Here is a 13058-nt window from a genome sequence, read left to right on the forward strand (position 1 = left end):
GGCCGGAAGGAGAGGCAGGCTCGAAGAGCTGGTATATCTGGATTCCCCTAACTTTTTCTCCCAAAACCATCCGTGAGCCATGACTCACGGAAGACTGGGCCTTTCCAATATCCAGGGTCAGAAGCTGATATTGTCCTCTTTGCGAAATCAATGTAGAACGCGCACGGTCGATATCGCCGACGAAAGACTCTCCATCCATACTAGATAATGCTCGACTGAGCACCTCATCGTTCAGCCTACGAGCCATCGATCCTCCCGAACAACTTGAACCGACTCCCCGAACACCAGAACGTGATATCAGCAGCAAATCGGAAGCCATTCCGGATGACGAATCCGTAACTACCAATGGTAGTCGAAGAGGGTCTCGAGTGGAAATAAACGAGCTAGAGTCATCTCCTAAGGCTCCCTCGGTTTCGCTACGAAGCAGAGCTGGGACGTTGTCCTGGCAGCAACGGCCGTCATCGCGAGAGCTCAATAGACCCTTTTTCTCTACTTCCCCCGTTCGGGAAAACCGCTTGAGAGCCATGTCAAGCACCTCCATCGACGACCGTGGATTGTCTGGCAGCCCAACATTGCGCTCTCCTCCCACAAAAGAGGCTCCTTTGGACCAAGCAGAAAAAAATGCTAGCTCCCCCATGCGGACAGTGACTGTCGAAGAAAAACTCCAAGACCTATCTACGCAGGATAAAGATCCTAAAGCATCGGAGATAGAGCCGGAGTCTACGCATGAGCTGGAAAAGGAATCCAGTCAACCCGAAGTTGGAGAGATACGCTCACGTTCACCATCAAGGGCAAGCTCCACCTTCGCAGAAAGTAGTCTCGGCCATCGATATTCAAGCGTTTCCTCCGTCTCAACAGCTACAGGACTAGGATCTCCCGTACCTCTGTCAAGTGCACAAAAGCTCGAGCCCCGAAAGACAGAGGCAGACCCAGAGGACCAAACGACGACGCCCCTATCGCCCAGACGTCTCTCTCCGGAACGTTCAACTTCGCCAACCAAGGGACTTGGAGGGTTTGTGCAAAGCGCAATGATGAAACGATCTGATAGTGTTTCAAAACGTTGGAGTGCTCAACTTCCATCAGGATTGAGCCGCGGCCACTCATTCGCAGGGAATAGAAATAGTTTCGCTGCGCCGAGTAAAAATGACCTTTTGTCTTCACCTCGACTTACCCCTGACAGCTCGACTTTAACAACGCATCGACCAGGTTCTAGCCACAGACCAAGCTCTAGCCACAGCGAGGCAACGATTATCAAAGAGAGTGAACGCCCAGCTACTCCGCCTGTTTCTAGCGGCAATGACACCATACGACCTGAATGGAGCCCCGGAAGGCCACAACTTGCACTCCATACAAGATCTGCTAGCGCCTTGGAGAACAATGATTCCAGCTCACTACCTGCAACTAGCCCTGTAGTCTCTAGAACTATGGACCCCAAGCGTTGGAGTCCAACCAAATCCACTTGGCTAGAGAGTGCTTTGAACCGTCCCGATTCTCCGAGGCATAAGAAACAACCCTCGCAATCAACAACGTGGAACAGAGAACGGCAGTCAAGGGGTAGTATCGATATGGGCCGGTCGAATACCTTTAAAGAAGTTACACCTGTGGGATTGATGCGTACCGCCGCTCCTGGCAGCCACTCAAAAACCTCGAGTGTTTCTGGGATGCCAGATTTGTTCGGTACAACCGACACGGCAAACAAAGTAAAGGAGGCTCCAGCGGAAACCACCGCACCTGACACTGAGGGCAATAATATACAATCTGCGGAGAAAAGCTCTACAGATCCTTCAAAGACAGCGGAGACCGTACCGGAGAGTACGGACCAGATCACCGAGCCAACCACCACTAGACGCAAGCGTGCCCCAACATTATTGACGCCAACCTCGAACGCGAGTTTTGATTCACCTATCTCGCCTACTAGGATCTCACCCACTAGAGACCCCCTGTTGAACCGACCGAAGCCCCAGTCCCCTGTGATAGATTTCCGGGCCAACCTCCGAAAGCGAGAAGTTGTCAAGGATCAAGGACCCAAGGAAGAGCCAGAGTTCAAGAATGTTTTTGGAAAGCTGAAGAAAACAGAATCATCGAATTATGTTCCACCTGACAAGCTCAAAGATAATATACTGAGAGGGAAAGCAGCATTGAATGCTACAGGAGGCCCGAAGAAAACCCAGAAGGTTGACGAGCTGAAAGAAAGTATTCTGAAACAGCGAGAGGCAATCAAATCCAGCGGAGGCTCAATGCGGCGCAACACTGTTGGGGAAAACGATGCTCCTATGAAGGTCGTTCCTGAAGCCATTGCGAAACGGCAAAACCTGACAAAGTCCAGCAGTGCCAAAAGCAACGTGTCTGACACTCCTGTCTCCCTTTCTCCTAGGGAGCCGGGTACACCACAGCTTTCACCCCAACTTCCTTCGGAACTTGAGCATTCTCCTAGCCCACAACTTGCCACGGAAGAACATAATGCCGATGCCCCTAATACCCAGGAGCAAGCCCCTGAACCCGACCATCCTATCAGCGAACAAAATAGTAAAAATGAACCGAATGAGTCAAAGGATCAGTTGGAGGATGCGGTAATTGGAGAGCGGGAGAAATCAAGTGAAGAGGCTATCCAACCGGTGCGTGCTTTGCCATCGGGGAATGTCGTGCAGGCCACAAATCCGCCTGCTTCAACTGAAGGTCTTGCTACTAAAGGTAAACTCGCAGGCCGAATAAACCCTGCCTTGGCAGGCCTCTTGTCGCGCGGCCCTCCCGCGACAGTAAATGGGTCGAACAACGCGTTGCTCGTTAATGATACCGTCTCCTCAGCCCCGACTCCTGCTACTGCGACGCTCACGCATATGACGAAGAACCGCGCCAGGGGCCCGAAAAGACGTCTCCCGAACCCCGTGGCTTCAGAAGCCGTAGATCCCCCATCCAAGGAAGCGACAGAATCTTATGAGACCCCGGACTTTCCTGATATAAGCGAGCCTGAAGACTGGGATTGCGCAGCAGAGGAGCCAAATCCTCGAGAGGACTTGCTATCTTCTAAGGTGGAAGAGAAGAAAGACCCCGTAAAGGACTTTGGAGCAAAAACAGAACGTGCTACCTGGGATGTTTCGTCACCTCCAGATGAGGAAACAGGGGCTTTTATAAAAGATCTTGTGCCCAAAACAGAGACTCCTAGCCACGGAGTCCCACCATCTCTTGATATTGAGGTAGACGCCTCCATGGACCTTGCACAGAAGAAAGAACCTAGTCTTGAAGAGCCTCTACAATTCTCCGATATTAAGGGAGACCAACTCCCTACAGTGGACTCTGCACCGCAGGAAAAGCCTGATTCCCAAGAGACTCCACGGTTCTCCACTAGCATGGGAAACGAAGCCCCTACCGTGGTCTCCGTATTGAATGAAGAAGAGATCATATCTCCTGAGCCCGTGCTGCCCGTAATTAATGAGGGAACAGTTTCTGAGAATTGTACATCAAAAAGAGATACTATCTCCAGGCTAACAATGTCACCTGACACCAGAGAGTCCGAGACTATGAATCCCGTTTCTAAGGAAGATACCGTTGTTGAGCAGATTCCACCACCCTCGGAGATTGAGGGGCATGAACCCATTGGGTCCTTGGAAAGTGAGAAGGCAGATTCCCCGAAGAGTCTGCTGTCTCCATCTATCATGAGATCAGACGTTTCCTCTACGGGCCCTGTGCTAGAAAAAGAAACTGAATCACAGGCAACCGCAGCTTCACCTGATATCAAGGAACCTGGGACAAGTCCATCACCTACTCAAAGCCCCGTAGGTAATTCTAGCGGCTGGCCGCTCCCTGATGGTGATATTCCCGCGCCTGCTGCTTCGGAAACAGGCCTAGCTCAACCTTCTCCATCAACCATAGGCAAGCCTATTGAGTTTAAGAGGAATATTCCTCATATGGCCGAGAGAGACTCCAAGCAGAACTTTGGTGCAATTCAGTCTAAGCCAGCCACAGAATTCGAGAAACTCACGCAGAAATTTGAGGAAGCCCATGGGGATGTGGAACACCGACGCGATTCATTCAAACCGGTTCCTCCGCCAAAAGCAGCCCCATCCACACCCACCCCCGAGTTTAGGCAATCCAGAAGCTCGCCAATCCATTTTTCTTCTCCGTCTCCGTCTCCATTGAGGTCTAGCTTCAAACAAAACCAAATATATCCTTCTCCGACTGCTTATCGAAGGACCGCCCCGGGTATGTCACCGTCTTCACCCAGGGACAAGTCTTTACCATCTCCTCCTGTTCCTCCTAAATCCAGCCCCTCTTTGGACCAAGTCTCTTCTCGAAGATCTTCAGCATCATTGGTGCCCCAGGCCGACGAGTCTCTTGAAGCTATTTCTGGCTTCTTCATGACATTCCCCAATCCAAGGGATTCCGTGAATATTGATGCTCAGCTAATGCTGACGAGTAAGAATGAGAACCAGAAGATCAGGACCCTGAGGAAGCAGATGTGGGAGATAACAGGTGATGGAAAGAAACAAGATCTCCCAGTCAATCAAGAGTACATCCTCTACGAAGGCAGCATGTATCTCTGTGTGCATCTATTCGAAGCTGACGGTGGTGCACGGTCAGAGACTCATCTTTGGTGTGGTGATGATGTTCCCGATGCAGCAATAGACGACGCGCAGTCTTTTTCGAAGAAGGTGGCCAAGGAGAATGGCTGCAAATTGGAAGTCATTAAGCAAGGAAAAGAGACAGCGCGTTTTATACAAGCCCTCGGCGGAATTCTCATAACCCGTAGGGGTCTCAGTTCTCGTTCCAGCTCCTCTGCCTTCTTCATGCTTTGCGGCAGAAAGCATCTAGGCCAAATGGTCTTTGACGAAGTGAATTTCTCCCGCCAGAGCCTGTGCCCCGGCTATCCGTTCGTAATATCTGCCATGTTTGGCAAGGTATATTTGTGGAAGGGAAAAGGCAGTGCAGCTGAAGAGGTCGGAGCCGCTCGGTTGATTGGCATGGACCTTGGCTTGACCGGCGAGTTCGAAGAGGTTGCTGAAGAAGAAGAACCAGAGAGCTTCTTTGAGTGTTTCCCACAGTATGGGGAATCTGAGGATTACATGCGCCCAGATTATTGGCGTTTAAAGCCTAACCATGCATGTTATCGCCCAAGACTACTTCGTATTGACCATGAGCTCGGCCAGCAGCGGCCAACAGGGTTCTGGCTGCGCCGGCCAGGTTCCGCATCCCCAGTAATCCGACCGAACGACACTGTCCAAGAGATCGAGCCTTTCTGCCAGAAGGACATCAAGACCAATGGTATTTATGTCTTAGATACCTTCTTCGAGATCTATGTGTATGTATCTTCGTCAACGCGATACGTTCAGGCTGAACTCCTTTGGCTAACCATACTCTCTAGCATTGTCGGTGAACAAGCGTCCAACCGACCGGCAGATTTCGTATCGGCCGTGGTATTCGCACATGAATATGGCATTTTAGCTGCTTCGCTCCAAGACCGGCCATTCATTCCTAAAAGTTTTGTGTCGCTTGGCGGCGTTCCGGGTAGGTGCTGTACAGCATTCCGCAAGTGGGAGCAGCCCACCTTGCGGATGCCCCCACAGGTCTTTCCCTTGAACGCAGCCATCGAAGCCATTCGCTCCTAAATAATCGTTGTTTTAATCTCGGTTTATTTCTTGTTTAAATTTCTTTTTTTCTGTCTATAGATATTTGCATCTGGATTGTGCATATACTGGTGTCTGTACAGAGACTGTTGTCAACCGGCCAATGGATAGAACGGAAGGTGGGCATGAGGAGCATAATCCAAGGAGCCTAGGGCGGGGTGAATTCGGGCAATTGCCTGTACGTTGTCGGGAGTTAGGGAGCCACATCAGGTACATAGTGGTGATTATTCTGCATATCCAGTTTTCTCTTCTGATATATGATATTTTATAGCTCTAGTTACGTATTTAGATGGCCATCGCACGGTCGCACCCACCTGCACTTAGGCAGAAATGCATGATTAGTATGTTCTATTGACTACCCAACTTGTTTTACTATTTCCGTGCATACAAAACAATCGGAGATAAATAGAACAATGCAATAACGCGACTCAACGTCTAGTGGCTTGGAACCTTTTTGACTATTCTATAGCTAAGTATGTAGTAAAAAAAATGGTACAGTAGTTGTTTTCGAACTATGCACAAGTTATATATAGTTAAGGTTGCTGCATGCCACACATGCTTGTGCAGGAGATGGGCTTATCGCTACTATCAGGTACATATTCCGTATCATTATCAGATTCCAGTATGGTCCGAGGTCGAAATCTCCCGGCCCGACTCCAGCCGGCCCACTCCGATTCGTCATAAACCGTCACCGTTCCATCATCACTTAGTTTATTATTTTTTTCGTTTCTGCAAGAGGCGCATCTAATACAGACAACGCCTGTGGGAGACATTCAGCCCTTTCCTTCGGCTCATCTTGACCACAATATGTCTTGACTGAATTATATGAACTATTACGTCATACGTCATATTCCAACATGGAGACACTAGACTCCTCGATTCATCGCGAGCTCTCCCGGCTTGATCCCGCAGTGCCCTTCCGCGCATCAACCGAACATATCCATCATACATGGGCTAGGACGTTCTTCTCGCGGCCGGAGTTGTATATACAACCGCAGTCGATTGAAGAGATTCAGAAACTAGTGACTCTAGCTCGTCGGTGTCGTCGTCGCTTGGTTACCGTTGGTAGTGGACATTCACCTTCCGACTTGACGTGTACTTCATCGTGGCTAGTTAACCTAGATAAATTTAACCGCGTGCTGGATATCTCACCTGAGGCTGGTGATGTGACTGTCGAGGCGGGCATTCGGCTAAAAGACTTGGGGAAACATCTGGAAAATCATGGATTGGCTCTGTCCAATCTGGGGAGTATTGATGAGCAGTCTATCGCGGGTTTGATCTCGACAGGTACACATGGAAGTTCTCTGAGGCATGGATTGATTTCTGAATGCATTACATCGCTTAAGTTGGTACTGGCCAACGGGCAATTGGTGCGCTGCAGCGCAACCAATAACCCATCGCTTTTTCGGGCTGCTCTTATTTCTCTTGGGGCGCTGGGTATTATCGTCGAGGTTACTTTCAAGGCGGAGGCATCCTTCAAGGTCGCGTGGCGACAGACTCGACGTGCACTATCAAGTGTCCTAGCTGAGTGGTCAACCGGCCTGTGGACCTCTCACGAGTTTGTTCGCGTCTGGTGGATGCCATATGAGAAGTCTGCTATTGTCTGGCAGGCGGACAAAACGGATCTACCCCTTCGCGCGCCACCGGCGACGTTCTATGGAGAGACGATCGGATATCACATTTATCATAACTTATTGGCGCTTGCTAATTATTTCCCTCGTATTCTCCCATGGGTTGAATGGTTCGTCTTTGGTCTGCAATATGGGTTTAGATCGGAGGCGAAGGTTACAGAAGCTGTCGAACCCGCTCGCGCTGGACTCTTGTTGAACTGTCTTTACTCGCAATTCGTCAATGAGTGGGCGCTACCCCTGGAGAAAGGCCCAGAGGCTATCATACGCTTGTCGGCTTGGTTAAATGGAGACACCGAGACGGCGCGTATTCCATTCCCTGTTGAAGGATTGTGGGTGCATTGCCCCATTGAAGTCAGGGTTACGGATTCAACACATAACAAGAATCCTCGGCCTTTCCTTGACCCTAGTCATCACGACGGCCCAACATTATATCTCAATGCAACTCTATATCGACCCTATCTCCGGGACCCCCCCTGTAAGGACAGGTACTATGAGGCGTTTGAGTGGCTAATGCGTGAAATGGGCGCGAAACCACACTGGGCCAAGAACTTCAAAGTCACAGGACGCCACGAGCTGCAGGGGCTATATGGGAAGAACATGGATGAATGGTTAAAAGTGCGTCAAGAGGTTGACCCCGATGGCATGTTCCTCGGCGAATGGCATCGTCGTAACCTCGCCTTACCAGGTGGCGAGAATGAAGAAACAATGTCCACCGAGACGAGGATTCTCCCGCTCCTAGAACGCGAAAAGTCCCGTCGGATGGCAAACTTTCGTGGGGCTGGCGACGGCATGGAGTGGATCGGAGATAAGCAGCAGCGGGGTGATTCAGGGAACCGTGTAAATCTCTTGTTGACGCAAGAGAAAAAGTATGATGGTTCGTCAGAGGGGATGAGCCCAACGACAGCAACCAGCGAAGAGAGTTTCGATCTTCTAGCGGCTGGCGAAGCCAGCACTCTCCTCCCAGATCATGAGTGAAACATGAAGGGACGAATTCAGGGTAGCAAACAGAAAACAATAAAATAAAATAGATCAAAAGGGTAAAAACAAAGTTCATTTCCCTTCCTCTTTGCTCTCAAGAATCTTTGCGGTGACTGGGCGAGATTGCCTGCCAATCATTCGTATTGTTTCCATCCGCCTACCTCTATTATAATTTTACCCCTTCCGCATATACCTTGTTCGTCTCTGCCTTCTCATTAGCCATCCATTGTTTGCTGGATCGGAGTTGTCGCCCGAGAAAGGAATGGCTTGCAATCTCTCCGAGTTTGCCATACATCTATAATATTTATCCTCGGGGTAGCTGTTCACCGTGTCAAGTATTTCCATGTCATGAGGACGTCTGTCCTTGTTATATTGGGCGTGCTATGCTATATATCAAGAGAAACTAATGACCTGAGGTTGGTCGAATACGTCAGGCGAAAAACATCCCATTCCATACTATTTTCTGAGTGACATCAAGGCCGAGGAGCTCTCAGAAATCTGACACGAACCTAGTATCGAAAAGAGACTGTCGTGCATTAGAAATGTGTCTGACATGGCACCTTATTTGCGGCCACTGTTGGGAAGATTACCAATACATACATACCGCTTAGGGCGATTATATGCAGAGATGTGCAGATGCTTCACATTTGGCTTTTTCATTAGCCATTCTGCGCCAAATCCAGTATATGTTCTGTCGGCCTCCACCAAGCATCAGCGCTGTTGGATACATATGCATGTTAAGCCGAGTCACTGCGATATCCCCTTTTGGCAGAGGTTGCAGACAAGGATTAAGGTCATAGCACCATTCCTTCTTGTCACAACTGAGCGATGGACATATGAATGGGGATTCTGTGTAATGATATTACGTCAGGCTAATTCCTAACATGCAGGCGACGCCAGGATGCTTTTCTTGTGGAAGTGGGGAGGATAACTGCTGTTTCCACTGAACATCAGGGATGCCTTCTCTGTGCATGTAATATTGTGGTAGTAAATCTATGGATTAGCGGATTGCAATAGGTGTATATTAGCAACGTTGCTGGCAGAAAATCGAGTGTCAGTGATGACATTGTTGTTAAGTGTTATTCATCGCGGGGCACATGAGATCACGTTCATTGGCTCCCGTTCCTCGCCTGGCCATCACAATCCTTCTCCCTTTACGACTGTCTGCTTTTCACTCCCCCTACCCGCTCTCAAACGTCTTCATCAACATCCCTGGGTCCTATAATACGACTATTTCATGATGAGCAAGTGAGGAGTAAACCCACTGTCTCCTACAGAGACAACTGAAATGGACGGAATACGAGGAGTGATAATTGCCAATATGTTAGCACTGAACTGCGCCACATCGCCGATTGGTCTCCAAAGAACTATACTAGTAACTCGACAGACTTTCCCGAGCCCCGTTTCGTTGAGACGTATCGATCTCAGTCCCATCTCCGAATAATTCAAATCCGCTATGACGGTGATGCTAACTTCAAACCCCTCTTCCGCTGAGCCTGGATGCGAGTGGATGGACCTTTCCTGCAGCTTGGACTTGTCTTGCAGTCAGAGGTTTCCTCAGCCGCTAAGCAAATTAAAGAAAGAGGGGCAGGCGTGTACCTGCCCTAGTTCTTAGCCTTCGTGCTAAAGAGGGGATCGAAGGGTATGAATCCTTGCTTTGCAATTTGTCTCGAGGGACAAAACTACTGCCCAGGATTTCTTTTTTAATTTTTCTTTTCTTTTTACTTGATTTTTTTTTTTTTTTTTGGCCTTTACACCTTCTCCACTGCTTGTGAATAATCTGTGCAGATTTAGAAAACAATAGTGACATGGGCACGCCCATGCCATGCATTGCTTTTTCTTCGGCAGCCGAGGACTCGTCCATTCGCTACACGGCAAGTACGGCCAAGTATCTACTAGGCCGTGCATAAACAGGAAATACTGTACGACCTTTATGCGCGTCCTAAGATCATTGGAAGATGCTGGCTGAAGTTTCTTGATTCGTTCTAACATGGCTAGCATCCCCCATTGCTGCTTCTTTGCCATCAGATATTCATCAATTCACCAGTCTGCTGTCAGATGATAGTTTCGACCTTGCACCAACAAGCCGTGTCTTCAACTCGATCCTTATTATTGTCCAGCCGCGAAACCGTCGCGTCATACACGGGATGCGACTCAAGGGCATAGACGATCGGATACAGCAATACACTACACCGCTACCTTGAACATTTCAAGAGAGGATTGTCTCTTGACGTATAACCGTTGTACGGTATAGACTTACTTTGTTCCGATATTGCCGCGCTGATCGTACAACCACGTTGAGCAATCTCGCAGCCCTGAAATGGTGGATTGTACGGTACCGTACAATATGAGAACGAGTAAAGAAAAAGAAAACAAGGCTAATGAAAAGTACCCCTTATTGGATCAGCAGGAGTCAACTCTCTTGGCGGAAAAAGTGAGCCAGGATGAGGCACGCGCCCGTCCACTGCATATGATAGTCGAAGTGTGATAGAGGGTCAATGCGCCAATGACAGGTGTCAGAATAAACCGATAGGCGCCCAAGAGACCATAAGCTGATGTTCACCGATTCTACTTGCAATATCGCAGCGATATCCTCTGGCCTGCATGATCCATATTCTCGACGACGATGATGTAAGAACAAAAGAAAAAAAAAAAACAAAACATTGCCTCCTGCTGCATCTACTTGAGGTAGAATGCATAACTAGGGGGGAATAATGAACGCTACAAGGACCGCGTGCCAGAGGTTGTGATCTCTGATGCTTACTCTGCACTTCGCTGCCCAAGGGGACAAGGATTGTTCCCGGCTAGGGCCGATCTAATGAGCGATGTGATGGCCGTCGTTTTTCCGCGTTGACGGCTCGGACCGTCAAGCCTGACCGCTGGGATGTCATGGCCAGCGAAATGATCACCTGTGTTGATGTGAGCCGGGCCAAGCTCTCTGTGTTGACCGCGGGGACCCCGGTGTATCTTCTACGCTTCCACAGCCACAAATGACCGAGTGATTTTGAGTGACCGGACCGGTTGATATCGTGACAGACCGTAATCCACGTCACCAGCAACCTGTATACGGTGTACATTGAAGCGGGGAAGGAAAAGTGTGTATTCAGGCGGGGCCCCTGCGACGCAGCTGTGATTTGTTTTTATTTTCCCTTTTTTTAATTCTTGTTCTGATAAACGTGTTATCGACATATGCTCGGAAAAGAGCTCTCAGCCTCTCTTTTCCCTACCAATATCAGGCACCCCACCTGCTTGCTGCTCTTTAGAAAACTAAACATCTACCCCTCCCCCTCCATTTTGACTAACAGCCGATTAGTCACAGCTCCTTTTTATACCCAAGCTTTTTCAACCTGGTAGTCGCAGAAAATCACTCAATTACCTTTCCTTCTCCGCTAGTATTCTTGTCGCACACTTGTGCTCTCTGAAAATGATGTCCCGCCAACCGAAGCTACGGCCAAAGTCGCACATCCCCGGCTTTCCAGATGCCATGTACGATCTTGCGACAATGTCGTCTATGTCACAGATGGAAGCTCGCACGTCGCTAGGAGAAGACAAGCACGACCAACGTGTCTTTCGCGTTAAGCGCAAGCATGTTCTCAAGGCTTGTGATCGCTGTAGAGTCAAGAAGACCAAGGTTGGTGGAGCAGTCAAAACTCCTATATCGTTATCTTGCATTTTCTTGTAGGATGCAACGACCAGTATGCTCATTCAGCTTAGTGTGACGGGAAACAGCCATGCAACCGCTGTTCCGCGTATAACCATCCATGTCTCTTCCGGGAGAGGAAGGCTACGCAGACAAAGGTCTATTCGCGAGGGTAAGGAGATTTACATTCCCACTTGGGTGCTTCCAGCTCAGCGGCTTAGGAAGGAGGCTAATCCTGGTTTGGTGACTGAACAGGTTCGTTGAAATGCTCGAATCGCATCACTCACTTGTCGTGAAAGCACTACAAAGGCTCTATAAGCTCTGCCTGAATAAAGATGGATTTCCGGGAGAGCCCCTTACAGAGTCTCCTGACGGTTATCCTTTGACGCACGCAATTTTGGACCGCCTCGGACTAATAAAACAGGCCGAGGAGAATGCAGATGAACAAGATGAAGACTCGGAAGATCTTCAATACCTGCGGTATATGGCTTCTACTGATTGCAGTGCAACTACCGATCCATCTCCAGAGCCTGTTACTCCCCCGGAGCCCTCTCCAAGCCACTGCAGTCCTGTGAATCCCTCCACTAAGACCGATGGTCCTTATAACTGGGAATACCAACCTGTCCACGCGGCTCATCATGAACAATATGCCAGCTACCAACATTCTGGGTTTTATAGCGTGACGATGCCTCGGTCAGCGGTAGAAGCAACTGGTCATGTTGCTGAGAGCAAGTGTTCTGAAGCATTACCTCCAGTGTCTAACCCGGAGAACTCATATTACTTTTATACGGGTACCAATGGCAACGCGGAATCAACGAAAGGCCCTCTTCATCCTGGAGTGACTGCAGGGCCAAGGACTCATCATCATTCTACCGGTATGCCTGCTGAACTTCTCAGTAACTACAGCCTTCACTTGCACGATCAGCAATCGCTCTACCAGGGCCTTGCACCTAGCTGGTCATCTTACCCATGTGGTTAAACTTCTTGTGACCCTTTGTGGGGAGCCTTCCTGCTGTATCCCTTTCTTATTCATCTTTTCCTTGGCTAGTATCGCTTTTCTATTTATATTCCCACCGAGGTCTTTCTACACGCGTAGGACGCGTTGGCACACCCATTTTGTTTCTTTTCTTCACCTTACCTCTCGCTTCACTATCATCTGAGTACGTGGAATATACCCCTCTCTTCATC

At 49.2% G+C, this 13058-nt stretch overlaps 3 protein-coding genes across 3 annotated transcripts; all 3 read left to right on the forward strand.

Annotated features, from left to right (window-relative positions):
* Positions 1-155: 155 nt before the first annotated feature.
* On the forward strand, positions 156-5603 carry F9C07_2138586 (putative gelsolin repeat protein; the record flags this gene model as incomplete). Its single annotated transcript, XM_071509158.1, has 1 exon — positions 156-5603. A coding segment is annotated over one exon (5448 nt), but the record flags the coding sequence as incomplete, so codon positions are not given.
* An 875-nt stretch (positions 5604-6478) lies between these two features.
* Positions 6479-8227, forward strand: F9C07_1250 (putative sugar 1,4-lactone oxidase; the record flags this gene model as incomplete). The annotated part of the gene is made up of 1 exon (XM_041284081.1): positions 6479-8227. One exon carries the CDS (start codon positions 6479-6481, stop codon positions 8225-8227), a length of 1749 nt encoding a protein of 582 aa, XP_041140725.1.
* A 3427-nt stretch (positions 8228-11654) lies between these two features.
* On the forward strand, positions 11655-12849 carry F9C07_1251 (putative C6 transcription factor; the record flags this gene model as incomplete). The annotated part of the gene is made up of 3 exons (XM_071507845.1): positions 11655-11861; positions 11945-12042; positions 12126-12849. The coding sequence occupies 3 exons, from the start codon at positions 11655-11657 to the stop codon at positions 12847-12849; spliced, it is 1029 nt and encodes a 342-aa protein (XP_071365804.1).
* Positions 12850-13058: the final 209 nt, after the last annotated feature.

This window comes from Aspergillus flavus, chromosome 1 (genome assembly GCF_009017415.1).
Source record: "Aspergillus flavus chromosome 1, complete sequence".
NCBI lineage: Eukaryota > Fungi > Ascomycota > Eurotiomycetes > Eurotiales > Aspergillaceae > Aspergillus > Aspergillus flavus.